This window comes from Octopus bimaculoides, chromosome 1 (assembly GCF_046866305.1).
Source record: "Octopus bimaculoides isolate indiv1 chromosome 1, ASM4686630v1, whole genome shotgun sequence".
NCBI lineage: Eukaryota > Metazoa > Mollusca > Cephalopoda > Octopoda > Octopodidae > Octopus > Octopus bimaculoides.
The window spans coordinates 162,581,557-162,597,694 of record NC_142928.1 but is presented as its reverse complement, the minus strand read 5'-3'; the positions used below and the strand labels follow the sequence as shown (position 1 = coordinate 162,597,694).

General features: G+C 33.5%; 1 protein-coding gene across 25 annotated transcripts in view; it reads right to left on the bottom strand.

The window, feature by feature from the left end:
* The window catches only part of LOC106884416 (mediator of RNA polymerase II transcription subunit 24), a 52,309-nt gene that overhangs the window by 23,172 nt on the left and 12,999 nt on the right, over positions 1-16,138 (bottom strand). For 8 of the 25 annotated variants that reach the window (XM_089361887.1, XM_089361924.1, XM_089362004.1 and 5 more), the window contains 5 exons: positions 15,538-15,651; positions 13,731-13,858; positions 11,951-12,145; positions 7,580-7,685; positions 2,249-2,296 (listed from right to left, as the gene is read on the bottom strand). In XM_089361887.1, coding sequence (XP_089218013.1) covers positions 2,249-2,296; positions 7,580-7,685; positions 11,951-12,145; positions 13,731-13,858; positions 15,538-15,651 — 591 coding nt within the window. The remainder of the gene's footprint in view (positions 1-2,248; positions 2,297-7,579; positions 7,686-11,950; positions 12,146-13,730; positions 13,859-15,537; positions 15,652-16,138) is intronic. The other 17 variants (XM_014935786.3, XM_014935782.3, XM_014935787.3 and 14 more) reach the window with 3 other exon arrangements.

The following is a 16,138-nucleotide window of genomic DNA, read 5'->3' as shown; positions in this document are numbered from 1 at the left end:
CAAGCAACAGGAATTATTGCATCATTAGCAAGTGTTTTATAAGTTTACATTACTCAGCTCCAATCTTTTCATAGATTTAGCAAAGAGAACTGGTTTGCTCTAGCCCCTACGTAAAAACAGAGTTTACTATGGCGTTTCAGTGACTCAATGAGACAGAATATTAATATATACATACATATATATATATATATATATATATGTATACACACACATACACACACTTATTTATAGATCTCCCAATGTATCTTTTGGTATACTTTTATGCAATAGAGTGCTCAGTACACTAAAGTAGAGTTAAAATAATGTAATCTAATATACATGCAAAGATATTCACACAAAGTACAATAGAAAATATGAATATTAAAATAAATATCAAATTTACTCTAGATGTGGCACTGTGTTTCAACTACTAATTCAATTTCATATTTTTTTCATTTTATCACATTTACACACACACGTGTGTATTTATGGCTTTGTGCTAAAACATTACAGTGCTCAATTCATGCATTTTTGCCTTTAGGAAAGTGTGTAGAATCTGTACAGGTAACTAAACAATGTTACAATAAGTATCACATAGGTCTCCAAGTGGATATAATGCAGTGAGTGAAATGGCAGTTAAGCTACTGGACATGTGATTAGCTGGGTTTTGCTATGTAGAAACTTTCCATGTGTCTTCAGCTTAAATATTGTTTGTGAATTACCCTCCTGTATTTTCCTTGGGTTACTTTTATTACTAACATCTTTCTCATCACCTAAAAGTGCAGTTGTCTTTCATGAAACATAACACTGAATTGCTTTTCATGCCTTGGCAGTTCTTCAACTAATCTCCACTTTCAGCTTTTACACATTAAACAGACACTGTCTGCCTTGCTTCTCTTATAATATAATAATCACTACTGGTCTTCAACATGTACTGCATAATTTTAATATTGCTTTCAAGTTCTGGCACTAGGCCAGCAATTTCAGGGGGACAGGTCGATTAGATTGACCCCAGTGCTCAACTGGTATTTATTTTAGGGAACCTAAAAGGATGAAATGCAAAGTTGACCACGGCAGAATTTGAACTCAGAACATAAAGACAGATGAAATACTGCTAAGTATTTTGCTCAGTGTGCTAATGAACCTGCCAGCTTGCTGCCTTTTAAAATTTTAATCTTATGTAGCATTACACTCTTTAAATGACTTATATAGTTTGCCTTCCATAACAAGGAGAAAAGTTATGTGTCACGAACAGAGATAACAGCTAACTAAATAATTACTCCTAAATTTTAGCTACTAAAAATATAAAGCAAAATACCTGGTGTTATCATACTTTTAAGGAACATACTGCTACCTAGTATTTGAGCCATGTTCACCATCGTTTTTTTTCTTTTTCACGCAACTATATTGCCAAACTTCAAAGTTCTCTTTTTCAGATTTCGACAGATTCAGAACTAGAAATGTAACAGGCCTTGAAGTAATATCTCCTGTTGAGATAGATGGATTGATAGGGTCTATCTTTTTACAGAAATGAAAGAGAGCAAAAGGGATGATAGAAAGATACCTGCACACATTTGCAGATGAATGCATATATGCACATGCTAATTACATGTCAATGAATAATGAACTGCACACAAATACAACAATACAGCAGCTGAATTAGAGTAAATTAAGAAATTAATAGAATAATCTAAGAATGTAATAAAGTAATTTTTATACTAATAGTGGACAAGAAATCATATTGTAGACTACTCTAAGAAGTTAGTACAATGTTTTAGAAACTTATGGCATGCACTGCAAGTAAAGATTTTATATGTAATTAGTTCAAGAATGCAGTTAGACAATTTGTAATTCTGAATCAGACTAGATTATCAAATAATTATTGTATCCAGCCCTAACTCTAGTTTATTTATTGCGTATAAGGTTCAGTATTGTTGGAGAGAATTCTAAATAGAAATCATTTGTAGTCACAACCAAGATAAAAAAGACATCTTCTGTACTCGTGAAGGATTTATGTACATGATTAGACTGGTTAAACAGAGAGGGTAAGAGATGGGTAGGGTACAAGAGAGAGAAATATAAATATGTGTGTGTGCATATATATATATATATATATATATGTTTATATATATATATATATATGTTTATATATATATATATGTTTATATATATATATATATATATGTTTATATATATATATGTGTAGTGTTGGAAATCAAAGTAAGTTATTTCTGGTTTCACATAATACTGAAAATCATAGCAAACTTACTGAATGCACATCTTCTACAGTCGTCATATTATGAGGGGAACCAGTAAACTGCAAGTCAACCGAATACTTTTTCAGAATTTAAAACACTGGACCAGGAAACATTAAGTCAAGTCATACTGAAATAAAAACTTTCAAGCAAAGTTTGCTTGTAGAGTATTATGTATTGAACCTACCAAGACAAAAAAAAAAATGGAGTAACTTGTTGGGGGAAGAAAAAGGGAGGGGAAAAAAATCTTGTAATTTTAAACATCTTGTGGATTTTGTAGTCAGAGTGAATCAGTTTCCAACAAGACATCTTTACAGGTTTGAGAAAAAAAAAAAAAAAAAGGGTGACTGAATTCATTTGATGTAGATATGGAAATTGAAAAATATTCATCTCTATTGTCACATACTATTTTCATTTACAGAAAATTTTGATTTAAAAAAAAAAAAAAAAAAGAAAAATGATTTAAGTCAGAATGTAATGATATTTAATTTAAATGTTAATTTAAGTTCATTATTTTGAAGCAATTTTAATAATTCTTTCTAATATAGGCACAAGGCCAGAAATTAAAGGAGGGGGGGGTTCAGTCGATTACACTGACCCCCCGCCCCCACCAGTATTCAACTAGTACTTATTTTATTGACTCTGGAAGGCTGAAAGAAACGTCCTTGGCAGAATTTGAACTCAGAACATAAAAATAGACGAAATGTTGCCCAGTGTGCTAATGATTCTGCCAGCTCACAACCTTGAAGCAATTTTAATAATAGCAGAATATTTACTGATCAAGAGACTCTATACTTAAAGTGAATTCAGATTTATTTTAAAATTCATTTTGACTGGAAATTTAAGTTTTGACTGATGGTTTATTACCTGAACACTCCTTTTCATTCTTTTTCCTATATAATTATCAAAAAGAAAATGTTACTTCACAGGTGGAATAAGGTGTCAGGTGAAACAAAGTCCCAGTCAAAATGAATTGTATAACATTTAATATTTAAGATGTAATATTTTAATGAACTAGCAAACCTAGCCAAAACTAAAGAACTCATTACCATTATCCACATAAGAACCACACCATCTGAAGTAATTTTATTATCATTATAATTAATATTAACAAGGCAGCGAGCTGGCAAAATCGTTAGCGCACTGGACAAAATGCTCAGAGGCATTTCATCCTTTTGAGGTCAATAAATTAAATACCAGTGAAACACCGGGGGTCGATGTAATCAATTAGTCCCCTCCCCCAAATTTCAGGCTCTGTGCCTATAGTAGAAAGGATTATAATTAATATTATATTTCAATGGAGCTAAAATATGCTGTCAAGCACACATTAGATCCAATATTCTGTTCAGCTTAAAACAAATTTCAATAATTTATTTCAATAGGATTTTCAAATTCCAATATATTTGTTGAAATGAAAATTTCTAAATTTTCTTTAGTCCATACAAAGAAACATACCAAGAGTGCAATGCAATGCAGTGTGTGTGAAAGAGAGAATGTGAGTGTAGTCAGAAGGAAATGGATAGATGTCTGGAACAACAATGAGTGGCTCAAACCAATACATCGCTGGCACTGACATTTTTTACCATCTTTAAGACGTTTTGCAGTCTTAATGTCATTCAGCTGAACATGGGCTCCTATAATGTTCTAATTCTATGGAGTTGTCAAGATTGACAAATGGGAAGTTGAACCACCAACACTTTGTTGTTCCAAAAAGAAAGTCAGACTTGACCCACACAGGATACTTCCACCAAACCTAAGAAAACACTTGAATACATTAAATCTAAAGTATTGTTTTAGAAACAAAATATAAAAATGGTCTGCTTTTCTTTCCACATTTTCCAAATACAAGGTTGGATTTTCCAGCAGTTTTCCATAATCCATGAGGATTGAGGAATCTTAGTCTTTAAAATGGCATCACAATAATGGGATACATTGTGTGTATTATGTGAAAACATTTTACCTTCAAAGTAAACAGGCATGGCTGTGTGGTAAGAAGTTTGCTTCCCAACCACATAGTTCCAGGTTCAATCCCACTGCGTGACACCTTGGGCAAATGTCTTCTACTATAGCCTCAGTCTGATCAAAGCCTTATGAGTGGATTTGGTAGTCAGAAACTGGAAGAACACCCATCGAGTATATGTATGTGTTGTATGTATGTGTGTGTGTATATATATATATATATATATATATATATGAGAAAAAATAAGTTTAAATAGAACAATTCAAACTTTCTGAAGGATCCAAAAAGAGAGAAAAAATAATTTCCAATAAAAAATTCATCATATTCATAAAAATTAGCCAGAGCAAGTACTAAGAATATGAAAATAACAATTGAAAAAATTTGTTATAGGTATAAAGATATATATATATCTATAGATATGTATATACATTTATACATGTATGTGTGTGTGTTTCTGTCTGTAGCGGATCAGCCAAAGAGACAAAGAGAATAAGTACTAGTCCTGGGGTTAATTTTTTCAACTAAAACCCTTTAAAGTGGTGCTCCAGTATGGCTGCAGTCAAATGACTGAAATATATAAAGAATAAAATGCAGTCTCTCTTTCTATGTGTGTGTATATGTTTTGGTTTTTTGACCTTTTACCTGATGAAATGAACACAGATTACATGTAGTATGTTGCAATATTACACAATCATTTCTATTTGTATTCAAATATGTTTGTTTGTGACATATTTCAACTTCTAAAAGAAAATTCACTGCAGTTACCACGGAAAAAGAAAAAAAATCTCTATAATAAAATGTGTAAAAACATCATATCTGTCCAATGCTGCCCCCTATTGGATTCCCAGATGTGTTTCTAGTTCTTTAGCGGTTATCAATGGGAAATACCGAAGAAAGGTAACTCTGGGCAGATTTTAAAGTTGTAGCTTTAACTAAAACACAGTGGGCAACATTGACTAAGTTGTACCATGGGACTGCCAGACCAGAAGAAATTCAACAGTCACCAGCACCAAGCAGTGTTAAGACATAAGCGAACTTTAGGTAAGTTTCTCCATGGTAACTGCAGTGAATTTGTCTTTAGAAGTTGAAATATGTCACAAAGATATTTTAACTCACCTAAAGTTTGCTTGCACCTAAAAACTGCTTGACACTGATACTGCTGAATATACACACACGCCCTCACACACACACATATGGGAGTCTAGCTCTAAAAGAATTTTTCTCAAGGGCACTTTGGTAAAAACATGAAACTATCATTTTTTGTACCAAATTTGATGGTGGAAAAGCAGATTTCATTATCATTTAGAGAATCTATAAATTATATGCTACCATTTGTTATTATATGGCTAGTTAACCTGCAAGAAATAGCAGCCAATTTCTCAAATGACACACTAGTGTCTTTAAAATGGCAAGAACATACTGAACAGTCTGAGATAAACTATATAGACTTGATCCATTGCCTGGCTCCATCTGGCCTTTTGATGTTTTTCACCAAGTTCACTGTTTATAGTATTTGGATCAAATCTTCAGCATGAGGACATGTTCTTCTTTTCCTTCCACTAGTTTCAGAGGCTGTAGAAACAATCATGACATCCTTTTTCATTAAGTGACAGAGAAAAATGTCTGTAAAGGCAGGATGGCCATGGCTAGCATACCAATCATAAGTCTGCTCAACCAGGACTAACCTAGGGCAAAACAACAGCAACTTCACTTTAGTTTCCTTTATCATTAAATTTTCTCATTTACATTGTTCCAAATTAATACATTTACTGCCTTTAGCCAGTGCAAGTAACATAGAAGGGTTAACTACAAGTTATTTTAATACTGTTACCATTTACAACTTATTACCATCATTGTTTTGATGTCCACTTTTCCATGCCTGTCTGGGTCTGATGGAATTTAGTTGAAGTGGATTAATTATGGCATAAAATATACATTATGGTCATGATGACCAACTAAAATCCTACAAAGGCTACGCTCCAGCATGGCTGCTGTGCAATGACTGAAACCAATAACAGAATATATATTTTGATGGGATAAACATTGCTAATCTTGTTCTAAGTGTTTTAAAGACAGTTTGATATTTTAAAAATATTTTATAATATCTTAGATCTCATTAATTTTTAATGAAAAAGTAAATTAATATTCAATGTCAGAAATATATTAATAAGTTGTCATGTATGTAGATGTATAAGAAAAAAAATGCAAAGTCATTAGTACCAAAAATATGAGCCTAACAGGGACAAAAATTTAAAATCTAACTAAAATATTTTCTATTAGAATTAGTTAAAAGCCAATGAATCTGTTTATAAATCAGATAATATTAAAAAAACAAAGGGTTTTAGAAAGATGAAATAAGGAGAAGAGTAGTTCCGAATGCAGAACTACTAAATGTAAAATATCAAGATAGAGTGTATATTTGTATATTTATGAAAATGTAGATAAGGAAAATAAACATATGGGCAGCAAAAAATAAGTGGGTATATCATCTACCTCAGCAGCAAAGACATTACTAGAATGTGACAGTTAAGTTTCTTAACCTGGCTATAAATAACATTATCCTCTTTCACAAAAACACATCAGAAAATCACTGAAATAAATTACAATAATTATATTTATGTATATATTTCATCATCATAATAACATTTAACGTCCGTTTTCCATGCTGGCATGGGCTGGATGGCTTGACAGGAACTGGCTAGGCCAAGGGTTGCACCAGGTTCCATAGTCTGTTTTGGATGGAAGCCCTTCCTACAGCTAGATGCTGTTCCTAATGCCAACCACTTTATAGAGTGTACTGGGTGCTTTTATATGGCACCCTGCTTTTAGGATCTCAATTTTGTTGTGGTGGGTGGGTCTTGAATACATCAATGTGCCATATATCTCAGTCCTCTGTCATCTCCTTCGTCAGGCTCAGCGTCTTGAGATCAGCCTTCAATACTTTGTCCCAAGTCTTTCTGGGGCTCCCTCTTCCACAACTTGCCTCCACTTTAAGTTATCAGTACTTCTTTACGCAATATACATATATATATTTGCATTTTAATATTTCATTTAGGCATTGCGAAACCAATACCCTGGTATAGAACCCAATATACATATGCTTCAGAATGAAATGTTAATCAAGTACAGAGTGGTAATAAGAAAATGAAATGATAAAGGAATAAACGATTATTTTATGAACTTTCTTAGCTTACAGCTGTTTCTGCTTATAAGATGCACTGGACTCATAGTTGAGTACCTGCATCTTAAAGCAGAAACAGTTGTAAGCTAATGAAGTTTATAAGATAATCATTTATTCCTGTGTCATCTCATTTTCTTATATGTATATATATATATTTGCATAAAGCTAGTTAAATGAAAAGAAGGAAGAGTAAAGCAGTGGTACCTTGAGAATACTTGTGACTGTAGGCTCAGCTCGTAGAATCAAACTAACACTGGGTTGTGTGTTTGAAACAGCATCCGATGATCTAGGTTTTTGTGTTTCAGAGTTTCTATGAAAAAGAAAAGAAAAAAGACAAACCTTTCCAATCACAAACCAATGTTTTAAGAAATTAAACTGGAATTTACTTGAAAGATAGTTTCTGGAAGAAAAAAAACAACAAAAGAATCATTTGCCTATCACGTTGCCCCCACATGAATTAGAAGAATACACAGTTGCTAAGGCAACAGAGTTTTGGGGGAAAATATCAAAACAAAATTTAATAAAACTTAAACTGTTAAGATTTTCCCAAAATATATATGTCCAGATAGACAGAAAAAATAAGAATCCGTTCTCAGTTTTTCAGCCTCAGATCACATTTATAGACATCTTACATATATATAGCATTTTATTTATATATACACACACACTTACAGTAAAAATCATCATCAATGTCATTTAATTACCATGTTCCATGCTGGTATGGATTGGATAGTTTGACAGGATCTGAAGAATTCAAACACTGCATTGTGCTCCAATGTCTACTTTGGTACAGTTTCTACGGCCCTTTCTAATGCCAATTATTTTACAGTATGTATTGAGTGGTTTTTTCATGCCAGCAACACTACTGAGGTTACCATCCAGTTTGCAAGATTATGAACCCTGAGAGAAAGGATAAGGCTAAGCACTTTATGGATGCAAAACCCTGGGTAACCCTATGAACCAGCCATAACTTGCTCTAAATACTCTACTGATCTATAACTTAGAGTGTGCTTCTCATATGGATTTATGATTTACTGACAATGTATACATATATATATATATTTGGAAGAGAGTGACAAAGACACAGCTTGATAGTGAGACAAGAGTTGGAGAATATTTGTGAGTAGAAGCTTACCTAGCAAGCACATAGAGTTTCAGACGTGCAGTTGGTGGTTAGCACTAGGTGCGTTTTTATCAAGCAAACTTGTTACCAAAAATATGTATTTCAGCTGTGAACATACACACTAGCTTATTTCCAGCCATAGTATATATAGAAGCTCCTATGTTAATTTGTGTAGTGTCATTCAACATGAGTGAACAGTGTCAATTGTAAAATATATTTATGCTATGTAAAGCAGCAGCAGCTTTCGAGTTTTAAGGAGAAAAAATACCGTGTGTGTGTGTTTGTATATATCTAACATGTACACACTTGTCCCAAACCAGGCTGTGTGATGTGTTCTTGAGCAAGACACTTTATTTCACATTACTCCAGTTCACTCAGCTGTAGAAATGAGTTGTAATGTCACTGGTGCCAAGTTGTAACAGCCTTTGTTTTCCCCTTGAATAACATTGGTGGCATTGGAGATGGGAGGCTGGTATGCATGGGCGACTGCTGGTCTTCCATAAACAACCTTACTTGGACTTGTGCCTCAGAAGATAACTTTCTACACACACACACACATGCAATCCCATGGTCATTCATGACTGAAGAGAGTCTTTACCTTACCTTTATCTTTACACTTGTATCAATGGTCATGCTTGTGTGTGAACAGACAACTATGTTCATTCTTCACCCTTACTTATATAAGTATATGTATATATAATATACACATGTGAGTGAATCACCATGCTTGTTATGCCTATACACAAAAATCTGTCAGTTTTTCTTTCTGCTATTCCCCTTTTTCATTTGCCTCCACTCTAGTCAGTGATCTCTGCAAGCAACTATATTGCTTGCTTGACTTTCCATCCTTCTTTTTGTTAAACTTATCAATCTCAACCAAAATCTTCTATTTTCTTCCCCCCAAAGAAAGGCTCTGCCTGAAAAATTAGAATTGCTTAGTACAGAATTTGAAGGTAGTCTGAAAAACTGAAACTACTGAGAAAGGAGAGCAATTTAAAGATATGAGATGTGATCATTATAATAATAATCTTCACCAGCAACTTATAGTTGTGTATCTTTATCATAGGCTTATAGTAAGATTTGGAGAAGTCCTTCTTTTAAAGAAGGACTTCTCCAAATCAGCTCCAATTCAACAGAGGATACCTTTGGTTTTATGATACTAAAACATCTTGATTTCAAATATTCATATCACCTTCTATCACGATTCCATATAAGAAACTTTTAAGTTAGGTCCCAAACTCCAAGTTAATGAATATAATGTTAGTTATTTCATTAAATCTCTCCAAATTCTAAATTATTTTCAGAATTAATTGGAAACTATGGCCTGTATATTTCATTTGAAATATAGCCAGTAAAAAGTTAATGATGAAAATATTCTAGAAAATATACCAGTAGCCAAGTATAACATTCTTCATTAATCAGTTGTTCTTAAATGCATTCCTTCGGTTTTATAATTGCTATCATTGATATTGTGGTACATAAATATTATTTAGAAATCAACATTTAGTCCTGAGCAAATAAATGCAAATGTTTGTTATGTATAAGACAACCAACAAAGTTGGATATCTAAAACAACAGAATGATAAATATAATTGTATAAGAAATAAAAAATACTGAAAAGTTTGTCTGATAGAAAAAGATGAAATGGAGAAGGTTAATGTTCTTATGCTAAAAAAAAAAAAAGAAGTTTACATCTGAAAACAATAGCATATAGATAGATTTAATATATCAAATATAAAAAAAAATCTTTAGTATTCTCTGCTTGCCACAATAGGTTCTAGGATATTTTTCTGTGTGTGTGTGTGTGTGTGAGAGAGGGAGGGAGAGAGAGAAAGAGATTCTTTCCCTAGCTGTGCAACTTGTTTGAGCAGGACTGAAGATTTTGGTTACTGTTGCTATATAGATGTGCAAAGTGAATTTTACCAGAGCATATCAGGCTTCAAATTTTCAAAACTTCATTGCTGGAGACTGGCAACACAACACTGAATTTTGTGAACTGTGACGTATCTGGCAGTATACTATTTTGATGTGAGTGTTTATGTACTTTGCTTAGACATGATAGAAGTAGCAATAACTTTCAGATGATCTTGTAAGTAGTCTTCTGAAGTTTGGAGGCAACTTGTAACAGCAAAGGCTTTGTTAGTAGTGCAGACTACAATAATGAATAATATTCTTCAGGTTTTAAATAGTAATATAGGGTTTACTACTTTTGTTTCATGGTGCAGCCAGAGCCAATTATGATGTGTGAAATACGGTTTTTTAACACCTGTAAATTATTTTGTCTGCTGAAACAGGAGCATGTACTTATATTAAGTTAAGCATATATTTCATACAAGGAACATATGAATGTGAAGAAGCATAATATTGAAAAAAATAAAGTTACATTGATAGGTACTTTCCAATATTCATTGTTGATAATATACAATATGATTATATTATACTAATAATAATTCATTACACTCTATCAAGTATAGAAAGTATTTGAGACAAAATATTTGTTCATAAATTTTTAATAATATTTTATTGAAGTTTCAATAACCAACACTCACTTACCTATAATTTCTGTGGTAACTGCTCTAAAAAATGGTTGCTCGATCAACAAAATAATATAATACACAAAGAAATAAAAATGAACAACACTCTTAGTACAGTTAAAATGAATAATAATGAAAGCAAATGAGGAAATATTTCAGATCGTCAATTTACCATGTCTTTTGAATATCTCATATGAAAATGAAAAAGAGAATAGATTTATAACCAGGAGCGGTGGTAGATGTAATAACCAGCCTGCACTCAGTGTGTTGGCTAAGTTTTGTGGTTATAAACAGGATATTTCATAGGTATCAGCTTTTAAATTAATCATGACAAACAGAAGAATAATGAAGGTGGCATTCAAATAATGCTACTCTGCAAGCTTGTAGCATCATATATAAAGAGTAAGTAATTGTAAAGATTCACTTGAGTTAATCATTCTGTTAAAATAGTGAATGGCACAATATATATATACTCTTTATTGCCAACTACACAATTTAGGATTTTTTTCATATTCATCATCAACATATGTTTTCCCTTGCATTGTAATGATACTCACAAATATGAGAATTTGGAAGTGACTCTATCGGAAAACAAGAGACATTTTAAAACTGGAAACCTTGTAATTCCTGTCCAACCACTCTACCAAATGTGCTATTACCTGGTGTCCTAGTCAAGAGGACAAAAACAATTCCGTTAAAATATTTCCAATCTTAGTTGACCAACAGCACTTGGTAAATTCAATAAGGAACATTTAATATTAGTTAATTTCTTTAAAATTAAAATATTTCCTTGTCAAGCCAAGATGGCAAAAAGCATAATCAAATAATTCATGGATTTATTCACTGAACATCTGTTTAGTAATGGAGAAGATAGAAGATGAATGATAATAATTAACTGTTGCTTAGTTGGGGACTTACATTGAACTCAATAACGGTGCAGGCTGCATAACATCAGTCCCTAGCTCAACAGGGGGGTGTAGAGAGACGGTAAGTGAAAGATGGAGTTTACTGGCCACAGAAACTAACCTGCGTTGCTGCAATTTAGAGCCCTGTATTTCAGTTAGCAAGGAATACTTCTGGCACTCCTTCAACAAAAATGTAACACAGTCACAGCTGCAAAGAGAATTTACAAGTAAAATATAATAACCAGAAAGTAAATGAGATTGTTTTTATACGAACTGCTAAGACAGAGTGAAGATCTAATATTGAAGCATAGTTAATCGAAATAATTAACAAAGGTAAAATAATTTTAATCGCTTATTTTTTGGTGCACACAAAATATGAACTTTACCAAATATGTAATAAATTACTAAAATTTTTAAAAATGGTATTAGTATAAGAAAAAAATTAGAAACATGTGATTATAACCATAAATCACCATTTTATGTCCACTTTTCAATGTTTTTTGGCTGGGTCTTCTTAATTACAATGTCTTACCATTTGTTGCAGTACTTTGAGAGATTTAACCTCTTCAGATTAGCGTTTACCATTTCTTCTCATGTCTTCCTTGTTCTTTCACTTGAATCACCTGTCATCTTCCATATACATCACATGTCCATACCAGCACAGTTTTCTCTCTTGCACAATACATCTATTTCTGCTTACATCCAATCTTCTTTTTTCTCCTCATTTGTGCTCTGTAATTCATGCACCAGTAAACATTATTCACCCAATGTAGTGTGCCTGTTTCTTTTCATTCTGGTCTGCATTCTTCCTCCACATCAAAATGCTTGTAATTCACTTCTATGCACAATTGCATTTGTATACAAAGATAGAATTCTTTTGTTGCCAGAACTTTTCCTCACTCTGGTCGTACTTTGGTTGCAATTCTTTCAGAACATTTACCTCTAATCTTTATTAGATCATCTATGCAATAGCAACTAAAAAATGTTTCTAAGGAAGTTTCTAAGAATTTGAAAGAATATATTTCATGAGTGCTCCTCCTGCTAACTGCTCCAGCACATATACTACATACAAAGTTCTTTTTGCCTCTGTCAGCCTGTTTGTGACCCATTGCATTTCTTGTGCACCTATAGAATACAAGTAGTATGTATTACATAGTTACTACCAATTCCTTTTCTGTATATTGAACATGGCCACATTCTGAATGGTATGAGAATCCTTTCTTCTTTCTTGCTAACTAAAACATTTCTTAGTTTTGCTTCCACATTTGGTATGTACTTCTCTTCTTGTTCACTGGTATCATAGATAGTACACAAAAGAAAAGCTATCTACATGGTCAAATAACTATGCTTCACTGAAATTCTGTACTCCCTCATCTGCCATTATGCTCTGCCTTCTCTTCCTCACCTTTTACAGACTTCTTATATCTAATATATCTAATATACTTAAAATATCTTCTTATCCATTCTTTAATGCACTGAACTATCAACCTTCTTTCATATCCCTGCAGTACTTGAAACTCTAACACTTCAAGCAATAAATTAACAATTTTAATTTCATTCATAATTTTCCATTTAGATTTGTGAGGACTCTGCCTGCCTCTGTTTAAGAAAACTCTTACATTTTACAAAAATGGAAGTACAAATGTTAAAAGACACTAAGCAAATGTTAACACTTTCGAAACTCAAACCTGTACTATGTTATAAACTAAACCACTACTACAAATTGTAGACTTATCAATTTAACTAATGCTTTAGTGCTTATTGTTTTATTCAGTGTAAAATAGCATACTTACTTAAGCCGTAAATCTGTGACATCCAACAAAGGTACATAGCTTAATAGTCTATCAAAACCCAATTCAAGTTCATGAGAAAAGTCCTGGCCGGGCGATTGCCGTTGAATTCGTAATAAAACCTGCGGGAGCTGGTAATGGAAAATTGTCAAATTTAATTATATCACAATTAATTTAAAGATGGGAATAAAAACATAAGATGAATATTTGTCAGAGTTAGTATTTATGAATATCTTTCCAAGCCTACTTCTGCTCTCATTATGGGGATACATTTTTTACTCAATTTTTCCATGCATACCAATGTAGCAACCTCACTTTCCCATTTCTTAGTTTTTTAAGTGTTCAGTTTATCCTACAATATTGCACAAAATATACTACATATTGTAATGAAACTTGGACAAATTTCTTGGACTCCACAAAAGTAGAGTTTGTATCATCTACACACATTGACAAAAGGTTACAGCTGATGGAAAAACAGCCATATGAATACTTTAAGGAGGAATAAAAATAACAACACAAATAAGAACATATCCATATGTTTTGCTAAGAGGAGAAAAATAGTGGAAGATAAGTTCTGTGAGAGTGAGGTTAAATGTATATCACAATCTAAAATAATTCATTTTCCTGATGAGATGTTGAAAGGTATAGGAAAATAACTGTATTGCTGCAATGTTGGTAAGAAGACATTCACTCTGTAATGTAAATTCACAACTAACAAAAGAATTCATAGAGAAGCCATATTGCTGTGATATCAGGGATAAATTGTTCTCTACAATGATTTATTGAGACACAACTACATACATACAGTGAGAAGCCATATCCCTGTGGTGTCTGTGGTAAATAATTCTCTCTTACCATTTTACATGCTGGCATGGGCTGGGCAGTTTGACAGGAGTTGGCAAGGCCAGGATCCACATCATGTTCTATTGTTTGGCATAATTTCACCAGCTGGATGCCCTTCTAAAGCTAGCCACTTTACATAGTGTACTGGGTGCTTTTTGTGTAGCACTAACATCAGTGCTTTTTTCATGGCACCATCATCACCAATAATTTTTTTGTGAAACCAGCACCAACAGTCACCAAGTATCTTGCAAAACAAAAACCCCTCAACTGGGATGGGGGTGGGAGTAGTATTGAGGGAGAGTGGTGTTGTGCCAGTTGTGAGATTTAAAGTATAGAAGAAACAGATATAGGAGTCTTGCTGTAGAGTAGATAAATGGATGTTGTTGTTGTTGTTGGCACTCCGTCGCTTACGACGTTGAGGGTTCTAGTTGATCCGATCAACAGAACAGCCTGCTCGTGAAATTAACGTGCAAGTGGCTGAGCACTCCACAGACGTGTGTACCCTTAACGTAGTTCTCGGGGAGATTCAGCATGACACAGAGTGTGACAAGGCTGGCCCTTTGAATTACAGGCACAACAGAAACAGGAAGTAAGAGTGAGAGAAAGTTGTGGTGAAAGAGTACAGCAGGGTTCACCACCATCCCCTGCCGGAGCCTCGTGGAGCTTTAGGTGTTTTCGCTCAATAAACACTCACAATGCCCGGTCTGGGAATCAAAACCGCGATCCTATAACCGCGAGTCCGCTGCCCTAACCACTAGGCCATTGCGCCTCAACAGCTAAATGGATACCCCAGTTGGAAAACAAAGGAGAGTGAGTTAGAGAGGAAGATATATAAAACAGCCAATAATCAATCATAACAATTTGGTTGTTATTTTTAGCAGGTCAAGCCACCACACTACAATCATTGATAACATGGTATAAAGAGAGGTACACAATTTAAAAGATGGAATTAATTAACAACTCTTACTTTTAAGAAAGTAAATGCTGCCCATTTCAGTTCCTCTTGGCCGCCATTGGAATCGATTAGTCCCATAAAGCAGGCTCGCATTAATTCACAGTATAACTTGGCACGATTAAGTTTCTAAAAAAAAAAAACAAACAGAAATATCAAGTAGAATGTGGTAAATTTATTGAATTATATATTAAGCTGAGTATTGACTAACCTACAACAATGTATGAATGGCCTACATTACAGAATTGCATTTTGTGCAAAATGTACTAAAGGGTGCATGACTCAGTAGTTAGGGTGTTGCACTCACAATCTAACGATTGTGATTTCAATTCCTAGACCAGGTGGTGCATTGTGTTCTTGAGCAATACACTTCATCTCGCATTGCTGTGCGATCACTTTGACACCTGGTGTGTGGTACGCAATGCACCTGTTCAGATAATGTCAATTTGATGGAGAGAGTGAGCCAATGTATGGCATGAGCATTTGATCACTATAAACAAATTACTTGTGCAGGTCGTTTGGCAAAAGCTGAATGCTCATCTTCGATGGGAAAGTCTGTCATATTTTCTCATATGTGTATTTTTAATATTAGCAAAGTTAATTAAGTTTATAAAAG